The sequence below is a fragment of the Anolis sagrei genome, chromosome 5 (genome assembly GCF_037176765.1).
Source record: "Anolis sagrei isolate rAnoSag1 chromosome 5, rAnoSag1.mat, whole genome shotgun sequence".
In the NCBI taxonomy this organism is placed as follows: Eukaryota; Metazoa; Chordata; class Lepidosauria; order Squamata; family Dactyloidae; genus Anolis; species Anolis sagrei.
The window spans coordinates 47,727,948-47,740,192 of NC_090025.1; the positions used below are offsets into that span (position 1 = coordinate 47,727,948).

Consider the following 12,245-nt stretch of genomic DNA (forward strand, 5'->3'; position numbering starts at 1 on the left):
TTGGTATATTTGCCCTAAGCAGATATACCATCTCTACAATATCCAAGCTACCAGCAGTTCTCACACTGTATTGTACACATCTACCAGAATAAGGATTATTGTAAGTGAATTTTGACTGAGTAGTTAAGTAAATGATATTTGAATACTGGGCTGCAAGAAATAAACACAGAGTCCAGAGACTTCTTGGGATAAATACATTGATATTTGATGAAACACTGATGTCTTTATTGATCTGTTTCTTTATGTTGTAAATGCTTTGTGTGTTATAGTTTTGAGCTATAATAATTCTGCTGTTTGTCTGTGTTGTAATAACTCAGAACATAATCTGAAATGAACCACAAACTTTATCAATATTACATTAGAGAAACAGAACATCAAAAACAAAGAAAAATATCAATCGCTTTCTCCAAAGAAGCAACAGATTAATGGCACTGCATTCCAGTTACTAAATTCCCAAAGGAGGAGACTGTGTTGTCTCCCTCTTAGAAAACGTTTACTTGTCCATTGCAAAAATGTTTTCACGACTGTAGTAATATTAATGCTACACATTTTTACTATATCTTGTGATATTGCTGAACTGATAAGAGGAACACAAACGGGAAACCACTCTCATAAACAAGTGAATGACGAGGAGCAAGGCAATCAGACTGAAACAATTAAACAGTCTCTCATGCAGACTTACCCAATGTTAGCGATTTATGAGTAGAACAGAAAATAATCGCCACTGTGTCTGCTGGTGTAAAACCAGAATTCCTAGAAAAGATGAAAAGAATTGTAAAAGAACTCTATTACATTCATCCTCACTGATTGAACGTAGTATTTTATGTAGCACACTAAGTGTGTGTGTATCTACTTTGAGAGATTTCTAACACAGAATATGCTCCCCCCCCCACACACACATTTGTATGTTTGACTTTTGCATATTTGATTATTCACAGTTTTAATAAAAATGATCTCTTTAGGAATCTGGCCACTGGGCATTAAAAAACATTGGAAAATGAAATGAGAAGACATCTTTGGGAATCTCCAGTGCAATACTAGAAGCTGACCAAAGAGTCATGCTGGAAGACCCAGAAATTCCTAGGGATGTCCTCCCAAGTTAAAAAGAGAAGAATAATATTCTGGAGGTTTTGGGGCTATTTGATAATACATGGCAGCATGTCCCAACACTCCAATCTTTGTTAAAGATCTAGTAGCGGACCCCAGAATCCAATTACAAAATAATCTAGACTTGTTTCCCCATTGATTCCTATAATAGCCCTTTATTGGGTCGGGTTTTTAAAGTGCAAGAATCACTGTTTCTGAAGGAACCATAAATTAAAGAAAGTACACTACTGGATGCTGGGCTTTGGTATTTATTCTCAGCAGGATATGTCTTTCCAAATTAGATTGTTCAGTATGGGCTCTTCATTATGTGCAATGTGGAGCTGCAATGCCACCTGAATGAAACAGTCAAGTTCTCTGAAATTAAAGATAACGTGGAGTGTTTATATCAATGTATTATTTGTCTATGCTGGATGGCTGGAAAACCAAGGACCTCTGGTGGTGCAATGGGTTAAACCCTTGTCCCGGCAGGGCTACTGACTGAAAGGTTGGCAATTAGAACCCAGGAAGCAGGATGAGTTCCTGTCTATCGGCTCCAGCTCCTCATGTGGAGACATGAGAAAAGCCTCCCACAGGATGATAAAACATCCAGGCACCCCCTGGGAAGCATCCTTGCAGATGGCCAATTCTCTCACACCAGAAGCGACTTGCAGTTTCTCAAGTCACTCTTGACACGAAAAAAAGTTGGAAAACTCATGGAAATTCTGCTAGCCCTTGGCCAGATTTAACATTCTGCTATCATTACTCAGGCAGTGTATATTTGCTTTTGATACCTTATCTAGAACAGCTTTGAATGAGGTGGAGATGCTTAATTATGTCCCATTATGGTATCATTTCTCCAGTTACTCTTATTGTGCAGTGCAGTGAATGAATTCCAGGTAGAAATTATGATTATTAATTAAAATACTTTCAAAAATGCCCTGCAGAGTCATAGTGCAACAGTCAAACCACTGTCACATGTTGGATCCATTAACAGAGGACATGGATTCACAGATCGCTTTAAAAGTTTTACACCGTTGCTAAGGAGAAAAGTGGTGAATGAGTAATATGACTGGCTGTATTCAATTACTGTTTTATGTGTATCTGTTCAGGAAATTTTACATTCTAAATTTAAGTAAATTGAGGAGGTACATCATTTTTATTGCATATCTATCTATCTGTCTGTCTATCTATTATACTCAGAGTATAAGTCGACCCAAATATAAGCCGAGGCACCTAATTTTACTACAAAAAACTGGGAAAACGTATTGATTTGAGTATAAGCCGAGGGTGGGAAATGTAGCAGCTACTGGTAAATTTCAAAATAAAAATAGATACCAGTAAAATTACTGTATATGCTTGAGTAGAAGCCTAATTTTTCAGCCCCTTTTTTAGGCTGAAAAATCTCCCCTCGGCTTATATTCGAGTCAATGTTATTTACTATTTTACTCTGTTAGTATTATTTTATTGCATTTATTATTTTACTCTATTAATTATTATTATTACATTTATTATTTTACTCTTTATTGTTATTATTACATTTATTATTTTACTCTTTTATTACTGTTATTACATTTCCATTATTTTACTCTATTATTATTTTATTACATTTATTATTTTACTACCTTTATTATTATTGGAAGGATATGTAAGCCCATTTACATTGAAGAAGATTAGAATACTAGTTTAATCTGAGTTGGACAGCTTTATCTTAAATTACAATTTTATGTAAATATTTTTGAATATTTACTGATGCCTCAATTAATATAATTTTATTGGTATCTATTTCTATTTTTAAACTTACCAGTAGCTGCTGCATTTCTCGCCCTCGGCTTATACTCGAGTCAATACATTTTCCCAGTTTTTTGTGGTAAAATTAGGTGCCTCGGCTTATATTCGGGTCGGCTTATACTCGAGTGTATACGGTACATTAATTGAGGCTTCAGTAGGTTAAATGTTTTTGAATGTTTACATAAAACTGAAATTTAAGATTAGGCTGTCCAACTCTGATTAAACCATTATTCTAACCTTCTTCAATGTAAATGTGCTTACGTATTCTTCCAATAATAATAGAGTAAAATAATAAAAGTAATAAAAATAATAATAGAGTAAAATAATGTAAATGTAATAATCAATAATAATAATACATAGAATGAAATAATAAATGTAATAATAATAATAACAACAACAGAAAATTATAAATAACTTTGACTTGAGTATAAGCCGAAGGGGGGCTTTTTCAGCCTAAAAGGGGGGGTGAAAATTTGGCTTATACTTGAGTATACACACACACACACACACACACACTGTTCTGTATCTGAAATAACTCTATTCTAATTCTGAAGAATGTGTGGCACAAGAAGGGTGAATTCCCCCTGCCTGCGTTTTGTACCTAAGTATTCTATTTTGTCACAGAGAGAAATTTTACTACTATTACATACCTTGTAGAAAAGAAGAACGTTAACAGCATGAATCCCAGCTGAATCGAAAATACTGAAAAGTTAATCAGTTTGAGAAATGTGAATGTGTAACAAGAAACGACCCATACAAATGTGAAATTTAAAATACATATCAATCTTTCCCATAGGAAAAAGCCCATATTTTATAATGTATCAAGAGAGATATTAATGTTTACCTACTATTTATTTATGTAGTTATTCATTCATTCAATTTCAGTTATGAATATAATGATCAGGCAAGTGATACAATTCATCCTGGCTATTCATGTGCCCATAGCATTAAAAACCATCAAAAGATCCTCACACAAATACTAATCTCAGAGTAGGAAAAAAATAATGCAGGAGATCCTTTATACTCTGTATAAAAATTGACTGCATAAGAAACATGTGATAATGTAAGTTAGACTTTTATGGATTGTAGGATCTTGAAAAATATGATTTTTCTCACCTAAAAATAATCCACACCTTAGAAAACTTACACTAGTCAGTAAAGTGTGGACAAGTTCTTGGTAAAATCTATGGTCTAAATCCAATTGGTACTGGACTAAAATGCATCCGGTGAATCAATGGGATTTGCAAGTCTTCACTGCATTTAATTGGCTTTAGGTCTATATTGCTCCAGGAGATTACATGCCATTTTAAAGCTTATGATCAGAAGCTTTGTTATGCTTTGTTACTTCTTGCTAAAGGTAAAGAACTAACTGAAGCATAATAGGATTTAAAACCGACACTTGCTGTATCAGTAATTGCATCCTCATAGCAAAGAGTTCAAAGGGAACTCTCCAAACAGGACCAAAATAGATTGACTACACTTTAGAATTTGTCCCTTGGCTTCTTTCTTTCAGTTCTTCTTACAAAGAGGTCCTACATTCTGGCAACCCCGCTATCTTGAAAAGGACATTTACAGCATGAAAAAACACAGAGCATTTTTAATGTTAATGCAACTCTTGGCAGCACGGTCTTTTCAGTAAAGCTTGGAAAGTTACTTATAAAGATAATGTCTGTAATAACATGCTGAAGCCACTTCTAAGTGAGCAGTGATAGGAGAGTGATCTGGAAATCCCAGGGCCGTAGCCAGAAAAAAATGGGGGGGGGGGGTTGGACCCCACCCCCACCCCCCACCCCCCGGCTACAGGCCTGCCTGATATCATCCTAAGACTGTCCAGTTGTTGCTGCTACTATATTTATTTATATGCCACGTCTCTCTCTTAACAGAGACTCAAAGTGGCAAACGGTTTTGTGATTGCCAGACAGAGGTCTTGGTGATTTATTGGTTGTAAATAGCACAACCAATAAATCTGGGAACATCACTAATGAGCACAAGTATGTTTCTCCATCAAGTAATACATCATACATAGTAGATGAATCCCATTCTACTGAGATATTATTGATAAATTAAGATCCAATGTTTTTAAAAGTGTTAATTCCATATTCTTTTGAAAAATATGCATTCAGCAATACAAACTGCACAGCATTGCTGTAGAATAGTAGTTCCCAACGTGTGGTCCATGGACCACCAGTGGTCCACAAGAACGAAAATATGGTTTGTGGCTTCACCATTACAACACTGTTTTTTCGAATGACGCATTAATGAGAGTGGCTGGTCTCATGAAACCCTCTTATAGTGTCGAGACAACAAGGATTTCAGGAGGGGAGAGACTCATGAACTATTACTACTACCACATCAGCTCTAGATTATTAAATATGGTTTTCTATGGGCGAGGAGATGGCGACTACTGGATGGCATATGTTCTGCATCAGAAACTAGAGCTGATGTGGTCTATCCAATGCAATTTTTGGAATCAGCATCCCAAATAATCAAACCAAATCTAAAGTTGGCCAAAAACAGATTCATAACCCTTTTGGTTGAAGAGTGGTCCCTGGTCAAGTGGTCCCTGGTCAAAAAGAAGTTGGGAACTACAAATCATTGCATGCAAGACTGCAGATGCAAGACAATGAAGTTCAGTAGCGACATGTCAAGGCATCATGGGATCTTACCCCTTGAATAGGATAGGAATACACTGCTCTTTTGAATAATGCCCCAGCAGCTTAAAGAAATGACAATGTTTAAGCTGTACTTACTTATGAAAACTATTATAATCAGGCTAAATTTATCAAGGTCAATATTTGGATTGGAGAATGTATCGCAGAAAGTTGTATAGATGATCATGAGGAGCACGCAGCTGCTGATAGCACCAAATGGAGGCTTCTTTCTCTCAAGCCATTCCTTGATGTATCTTCGGACAATCTGAAACACAAGGAGGGAGAAAAAAAAGAGGAAATCAACAGGTTGCCTCTTTTCAACACACACACGAAGCCAAGTTAGGCATCACAAAATGAATCTGACAGCGGAAAGACATAAAGAGAAGAGAATAATTTGGATGACGGCCACAGTGGATTTCAAAGCTTCCCTGCCACATAACTCTTCTTCTGGGGAATTTAACATTTGTAGTGCAACTTCCACTGGGTGTCCATAATGAGAGTATATTTTCAAGTACATTCAAATCTGTCCTTAATCATGCCAAATGTTCTTTGCTAGCTGTCACTGAGACATGCCCATTAAGCCTCCCCAAAGTTTATCTCCTCTGCTGATACTAATGGATGTATGTAATTATCACAGTCCCCTTTGCATCAACAGACAATTCCAAGTGTAACTTTGGGAATCTTAAAAATCTGACATCTTCAGGAATTTCATGTGAGCAGATAATCGAAAGTGATCCATGGAACATTTAAATATTTAAATAGCTAGCGATGCACCAGAAGTTTTTAATTAAATTATAACTCATGCTTGAAAAGCAAAAGTGCATGTGTTGTGGGAGCTTAAATAATTCAGAGTCTGAAGATCTAGAGTTTTTTGTAAATCCAAAGACAAATGCCAGTTGCATGCTTCTGGAACACTAGAAAAAGCATAGGAAAATGAGCAAGTCTATGTTGTTTGATGTATGTTTTCACATTCAGGAATCTCAAAATGAAGTTAGTTTTTAATTCATTTGACCCTCTTTTTAGGTGAGGAAGAAACAAAAAAAAAACATGTTTTAGTTTATGCTAATTCCCAGAAACACAGCTGATTCTTATGACAGCCATCAGGACCATCAGAATAATAATTTTCTGTGCTGACTTGAGTGGGCTGAAAATCATGAGACCAAAAACTTGGAAAGGGTACTTTTTTGGACTACAACTCCAGAATCTTCCAATTATCATGGCTAGAGTTGTAATCCAAAAAAGGAAACTTTTTCAAGCTCTCTACTAGATGCTTCCAGAAGATGCTACTGGAATAATTATTCCCCATAAGAATTACGGACCTAGTCTCATGACAGTTAATATCTGCACACAACTATAGTTCTAGAGAAGCATTCAGAATTTGAGAATGGTAAACACACAATGTGAGAAAGCATACTACCTTTGCCCTTTTAAAGTGTTTATCACCCTCTACATGTGGGAGCTGACTTTCTCAAGAGGAAGACTTCCTATATCCATGGAGACTCCATGTCATTTGGATCACGAGAAACTCATGTTTGTTTTGTGCCAACAGCATCCATGCATAAAGGAAGCTCCTTTCTCAGAAATTTGCTCTCCTTGTATAGATGGGACGAAAATAGTGTGCTACCCCTTCATGTGTTAGTATATGTGCATTTGAATGGCTGCATATTGCTTATACATGAACTCAATCAAAGGTCTGCAGTTCAGTGTCAATGGCATGCTGCTGGTATTCAGTTTCATTCTGTATCTGGTCTGGCATAGTTCTCCATGAATGATTATTTGAAATCAGAAATGAACGATAAGAAACTAAGCACCATGCAGATGTGGAGCCCCCTACTTGTCTTAATTAGTTCAACACATGCGTTCCTGATGGGGGTCACATTAGTCATAGTAAAGAAAACCTACAGCTTGGATGTACTCTTGGATTTGGCACTGATCTTCTCAGGCACCGAGATTACTCATGCCCAAAAACATTCTCTATCATCTATGCTTTTCTGGAAGCACCCAAGCCATCATCTCATAAATGCACTCTTAGCTGGATTGCTTCAAGGCACATTGTGTTGCCATGGATGAGGTCAGTGGTTCTCAACCTGTGGGTCACCAGTTGTTTTGGCCTACAATGCCCAAAAATCCCAGCCAGTTTACCAGCTGTTCGGATTTCTGGGAGTTGAAGGCTAAAATATCTGGGAACTCACAGGCTGAGAACCACTGGTTCAGATGCTGCAAGTAGCCCAGAATTGCATTTCCTAACTCTTAAGGTGAGGTAATCCCAGAATTTGTCTGGGATAAATTCAAAGGTTTTGATTCCACCTTTGAAACACTAAACAATTAGAGAATATTTACACCAACATCTCACAGTGGTTCTCAATCTGTGGGTCCCCCAATGTTTTGGCCTTCAACTCCCAGAAATCCTAACAGCAGGTAAACTGGCTGGGATTTCTGGGAGTTGTAGCTCAAAACACCTGGGGACCCACAGATTGAGAACCACTCTTTTAGATGCTATTTCTGTCAGCTTTCGAGGTTATCTTTTGCTACATCTTGATCTTTTTACTGGTGGCACCACTATTAGAAAATTTCCTGGAAAATATGAAAAATCAGATCCCCTCTAGAGGAATATGTATGAATGAAATCTTTATTTACTACCAAATCTTCTGGGGCTTCAGAGTTCGTTGCATTTTAAATAGTTAATTTAAAAGACATTTGTTTCCAGCATTGTGAGTTTTAACTTTTAAGTTGCTTGAAAAGTTTTATGAGCACAAGAACCTGTTTGAAACAGCTCTATTTAAAGAGTGGATTATTTTCAAGCATTTTTAAATTTAGAAGAGCAAATCTAACTGGAAAGAAATGATACAAGCCATGATTTGCATTAATTTTTTAATCATACGTTACAAGACTTCTCAGGAGATAGCCCAACAGTTTGTATTACTGTGGTGTTTTAGAAGTAACACAGCGATTTCATGCTAGATACTAATCTGAGGGTGCTAGAGATGACATGTTACCTCCCAATAATGACACCACTAATGATAAATTATTACCACAATAGGCTCAAATTAAATCATCTCAGATTGGCTGCCCAAGAACAAAATTAAAGCAACTTTATGAGATTTTCAAGTTGTCTCTGCCAGGACTAGCACTTTTTTTCACTGATTTTTTTCACTTAGTCCAAATCAATATATCACTGGTGAATACAATTGCTCTAACAGAATTAACCCTAAAATATTTCTAAGGCTAATAATTGTAAATACTGTGTGCAGTTGTCATTATTCCTGGAGGAAACGGGTGTGTGTGTTTATTTATTTCTTTACGGCATTTATATTCCACCCTTCTCACCTTCTCAGGGAACTCAGAGGAGCTTACAAGTTATATGTACATACAATATATTATATTTTTATATTATTAGCGTAGCACAATATTAGTATTATATATTACTTATATTGTACTATACCACTATACTGCAATATTATTAGTAATATTACATGTAATTTAAAATATATATTATATTTTATTATTATATTAGTAGTATTATATTATGATCAATATTAAATATGTACCTACAATATATTATAATTATTAGCATAGCACAATATTAGTATTATATATTACTATATTGTACTATACCAGTATACTGCAATATTATTAGTAATATTACATGTAATTATAACATACAATTATTATATCGTATTATTAGTTATACTGTATTACATTATACATAATATCATTATCGTTATGGTGTTGGGGAGAACGTGACTTTTTAGAAATATGCATGTTGTCTTTTAACATTGTGGAAGTTCATTTAATAAATGACACCTTCTACAATAATGCATAAAAGGTTATGCCAGGTTTTATATAATTTAGCCAGAGTGTGTTATAAAGTAGAAACCATTTAAAGTATTCACACTTAAATTCTCAAGACTGAGAACGTTTCTAAATCCATGCTCTGTAAGGCTCCAGGGGAAAATAAAGGGTTTATTTGAACACGTCGCCTCTTCATCACTCAACATGAAGTAGAAATATTTCAACATTGAAATAACTGAATTTTTTTTTACTACTGATTCTGGGAGAAAACTACTGGATTTTTTTTACTTTATTGATAATTCTTTTTGGAGGGACATCTTAAGGGTTGAAATGTCCCATTTTGTCAAAGAAGGGGATTCCATAGGATGGGAACATAGTTGTTGAAGTGAAGTTGGAGAACTATAACTGTGTTGTGTAAAAGGGATGCGATGGCCAAGAGTGTCTTTGTGTAGTTTTCATCGATGTACTGTCTGCATTGCTTCCTATGCAGTTCAGATTTGGCCATAGTGGCTCATGTCTTAATTATCTCCCTATTAGGATTACCATAATGCACTCTACAGGGACTGCCCTTGAAAAGTTTTCAGAAGCTCCAACTAATGCAAAATGCATCAGTCAGGCTGTTGTCAGGTGTCCACTTTGGAGACCACATATGACTGTGTTTGTACTAATGGCATTGGTTTCCGATCTGCATCTGATCTGAATTCAAGAGACAAAGTATTAAACAGCTCGGGGCCAGGATATCGTTCCACTTATATATGAACCTGCCGCAAGTATGAGATTTTCAGCTGCAAGAAGGCTGGGGAGGCCCTGCTCTCAATCCCACCTTCCTCACAAGCGCGCCTGGCGGGGATGAGAGACAGGGCCTTCTCAGTGGTATGGCACTAAAATTGCTATTTCTGTGTGCTGCCTTGAGTCGCTGCAAGGCTGAGAAAGGCGGGCTACAAATGCCATAAATATTATTATTATTAGTATTATTATTATTATTATTATTAAACTTTATTTGTACCCCGCTAGCATCTCCCGAAGGACTCAATGCGGCTTACAAAGGCCAAGGCCTCAACACACAACATAACAATACAAAACCCAAGGCAAATTAAAAACAATTAAAGCAATATAACAACAAGCAATAAACAATACACTAGGACATAATGAAACTGGGCCTGGAATAAATAAATAAATAAATGTCCCATCATGAATAAATAAATAAATGTCCCATCATACAGCTGAACAAGCCTCCACTAGTGGTTTGTCTTTATATAATTCAGATTGCTTACTGTATTGTATATGTGTGTATTGGTATGCAGTTTTCCTTAACTCTGTTGTGGGAGGGGCTGCAGACCATGTGATCGTAACTGGGACTGTTCAGATCTCAGACTCCATTTTAGACACTGTATGCTTTTAAATGTCAGCAGAAACAAAATGCTATAGAGAAGAGACTCAATTAGACTCTCAGATAGGAGAGATGCTTTAGACTTTGGACTGTTGATTATAAGTGCCCTGTATTATCTGCACAGAGAAACTACTTAAAACTGGATTGATATGCAATATACCTGTATGCAGAATACATGAAGTTTGTGAGTAATCCAACTACGTTATTTTTAAAGAAGACTATTTTAATTTTTTGTCTCTTGAGAGCATGGTATTTAAACTAAGATGTTTTAAGCAAGAATAGATGTCTTGGGCAACTGAAAAGAACACTTCTGAAACCCTGCTCGCTTGCTCATGCACACTCTCTCTCTCTCTATATATATATTTGTTTTTGTGCATTGGCATATCTTTGTTCCTACTAGTTCAAAGAGATAACTAGGGATATCAATCTAACAGCTGAGAAACCTAATTGCCTTGCATGAATACTAGTGGATATTTACCACTAAAGAGAAGGTTGACTCAAGTGAGTTTTTAACTTTTCTCAGGGAAATTCCTGGTTTTACCAAAAGGTTATAAATGCCATTTTCAAAAAAGGTTATGGAAATTTCAATTTAAAAAAACATCAACAAAAAAACAGGGTGAATACAGAGACATTTTTTTTTTTTGCAGTGGCACCACAGTTGTAGTAATCCCTCCAAAGGAAATCAAACTTGGTCCAGTCATGACTGTATTCTTTCAATTGGTCTTCAACACTTTTCTGACTATTTCAATTCTCTGTGTTTATAAAGTTGCTTCAATCTATCATTGTATATAATATTAGGAGTCATGTTAGGCTGAGAGGCAATCACCAAATATTTAAAATAACAAACAAACATAGCAGAAGCTTCTCAGAAAAATTCACTGGATTATTTAGTTATAAACTAAAGCATTCGATACAGATATTCATACATATTCTTCTCAGTTCTTAAGCTTGTATAGTAGATTGGTATTATTATCTCTGTGTTAAAATTGGGGGTGACGGTTTAGGTCACTTTATAGCACATGAACAAATTCAGATTGAACTGGAGACACTACAACTTTCTGCCACAGCAGTTCTCCAAATGATAGAGCTCTTTTTCTGTTTTTAAGGTGTGGAGCACAGAGTCCCATCCCAATGAAGAAAACCAAATTGTTCAAGTCTGTTCAAATTTCTCTTGCGGGCAAAAGAGACAAGAAAGAAGAAGGCAGACTTCTCTATTACCAAATTTGGGTCCAGCTGTCTCTGTTTTCCCTTTCCTTCACCCATCATGTACTCCTCGTACTGTGAGTGCAAAGTTATTCCTATGCCGTACACTCCTGCAGCAAGGAACGGTTGGGTGTGTGGTCAACTATACAAAGGCATCTGAGGCCACCAAGCAAGGAAGTGTTAAGATTGCTGCATTTATAAATTATGGATGTATCTGCATTATTTATATGCCACCTTTCCAACAAGTTGATTCAAAAAGGACATTCCATCTACCTGTTTCTACCTGAGAGCTTAACTTCACTTTACATGCAAACACACAGAACGGAACCATGATA

General features: G+C 36.1%; 1 protein-coding gene across 1 annotated transcript in view; it reads right to left on the reverse strand.

Moving 5' to 3' along the window:
* SLC10A7 (solute carrier family 10 member 7) overlaps window positions 1-12,245 on the reverse strand; it is a 175,630-nt gene that overhangs the window by 24,657 nt on the left and 138,728 nt on the right. The window contains exons 8-10 of the mRNA XM_060778873.2: window positions 5,625-5,790; window positions 3,525-3,576; window positions 683-753 (exon numbers count right to left, since the gene is read on the reverse strand). Coding sequence (XP_060634856.1) covers window positions 683-753; window positions 3,525-3,576; window positions 5,625-5,790 — 289 coding nt within the window. The remainder of the gene's footprint in view (window positions 1-682; window positions 754-3,524; window positions 3,577-5,624; window positions 5,791-12,245) is intronic.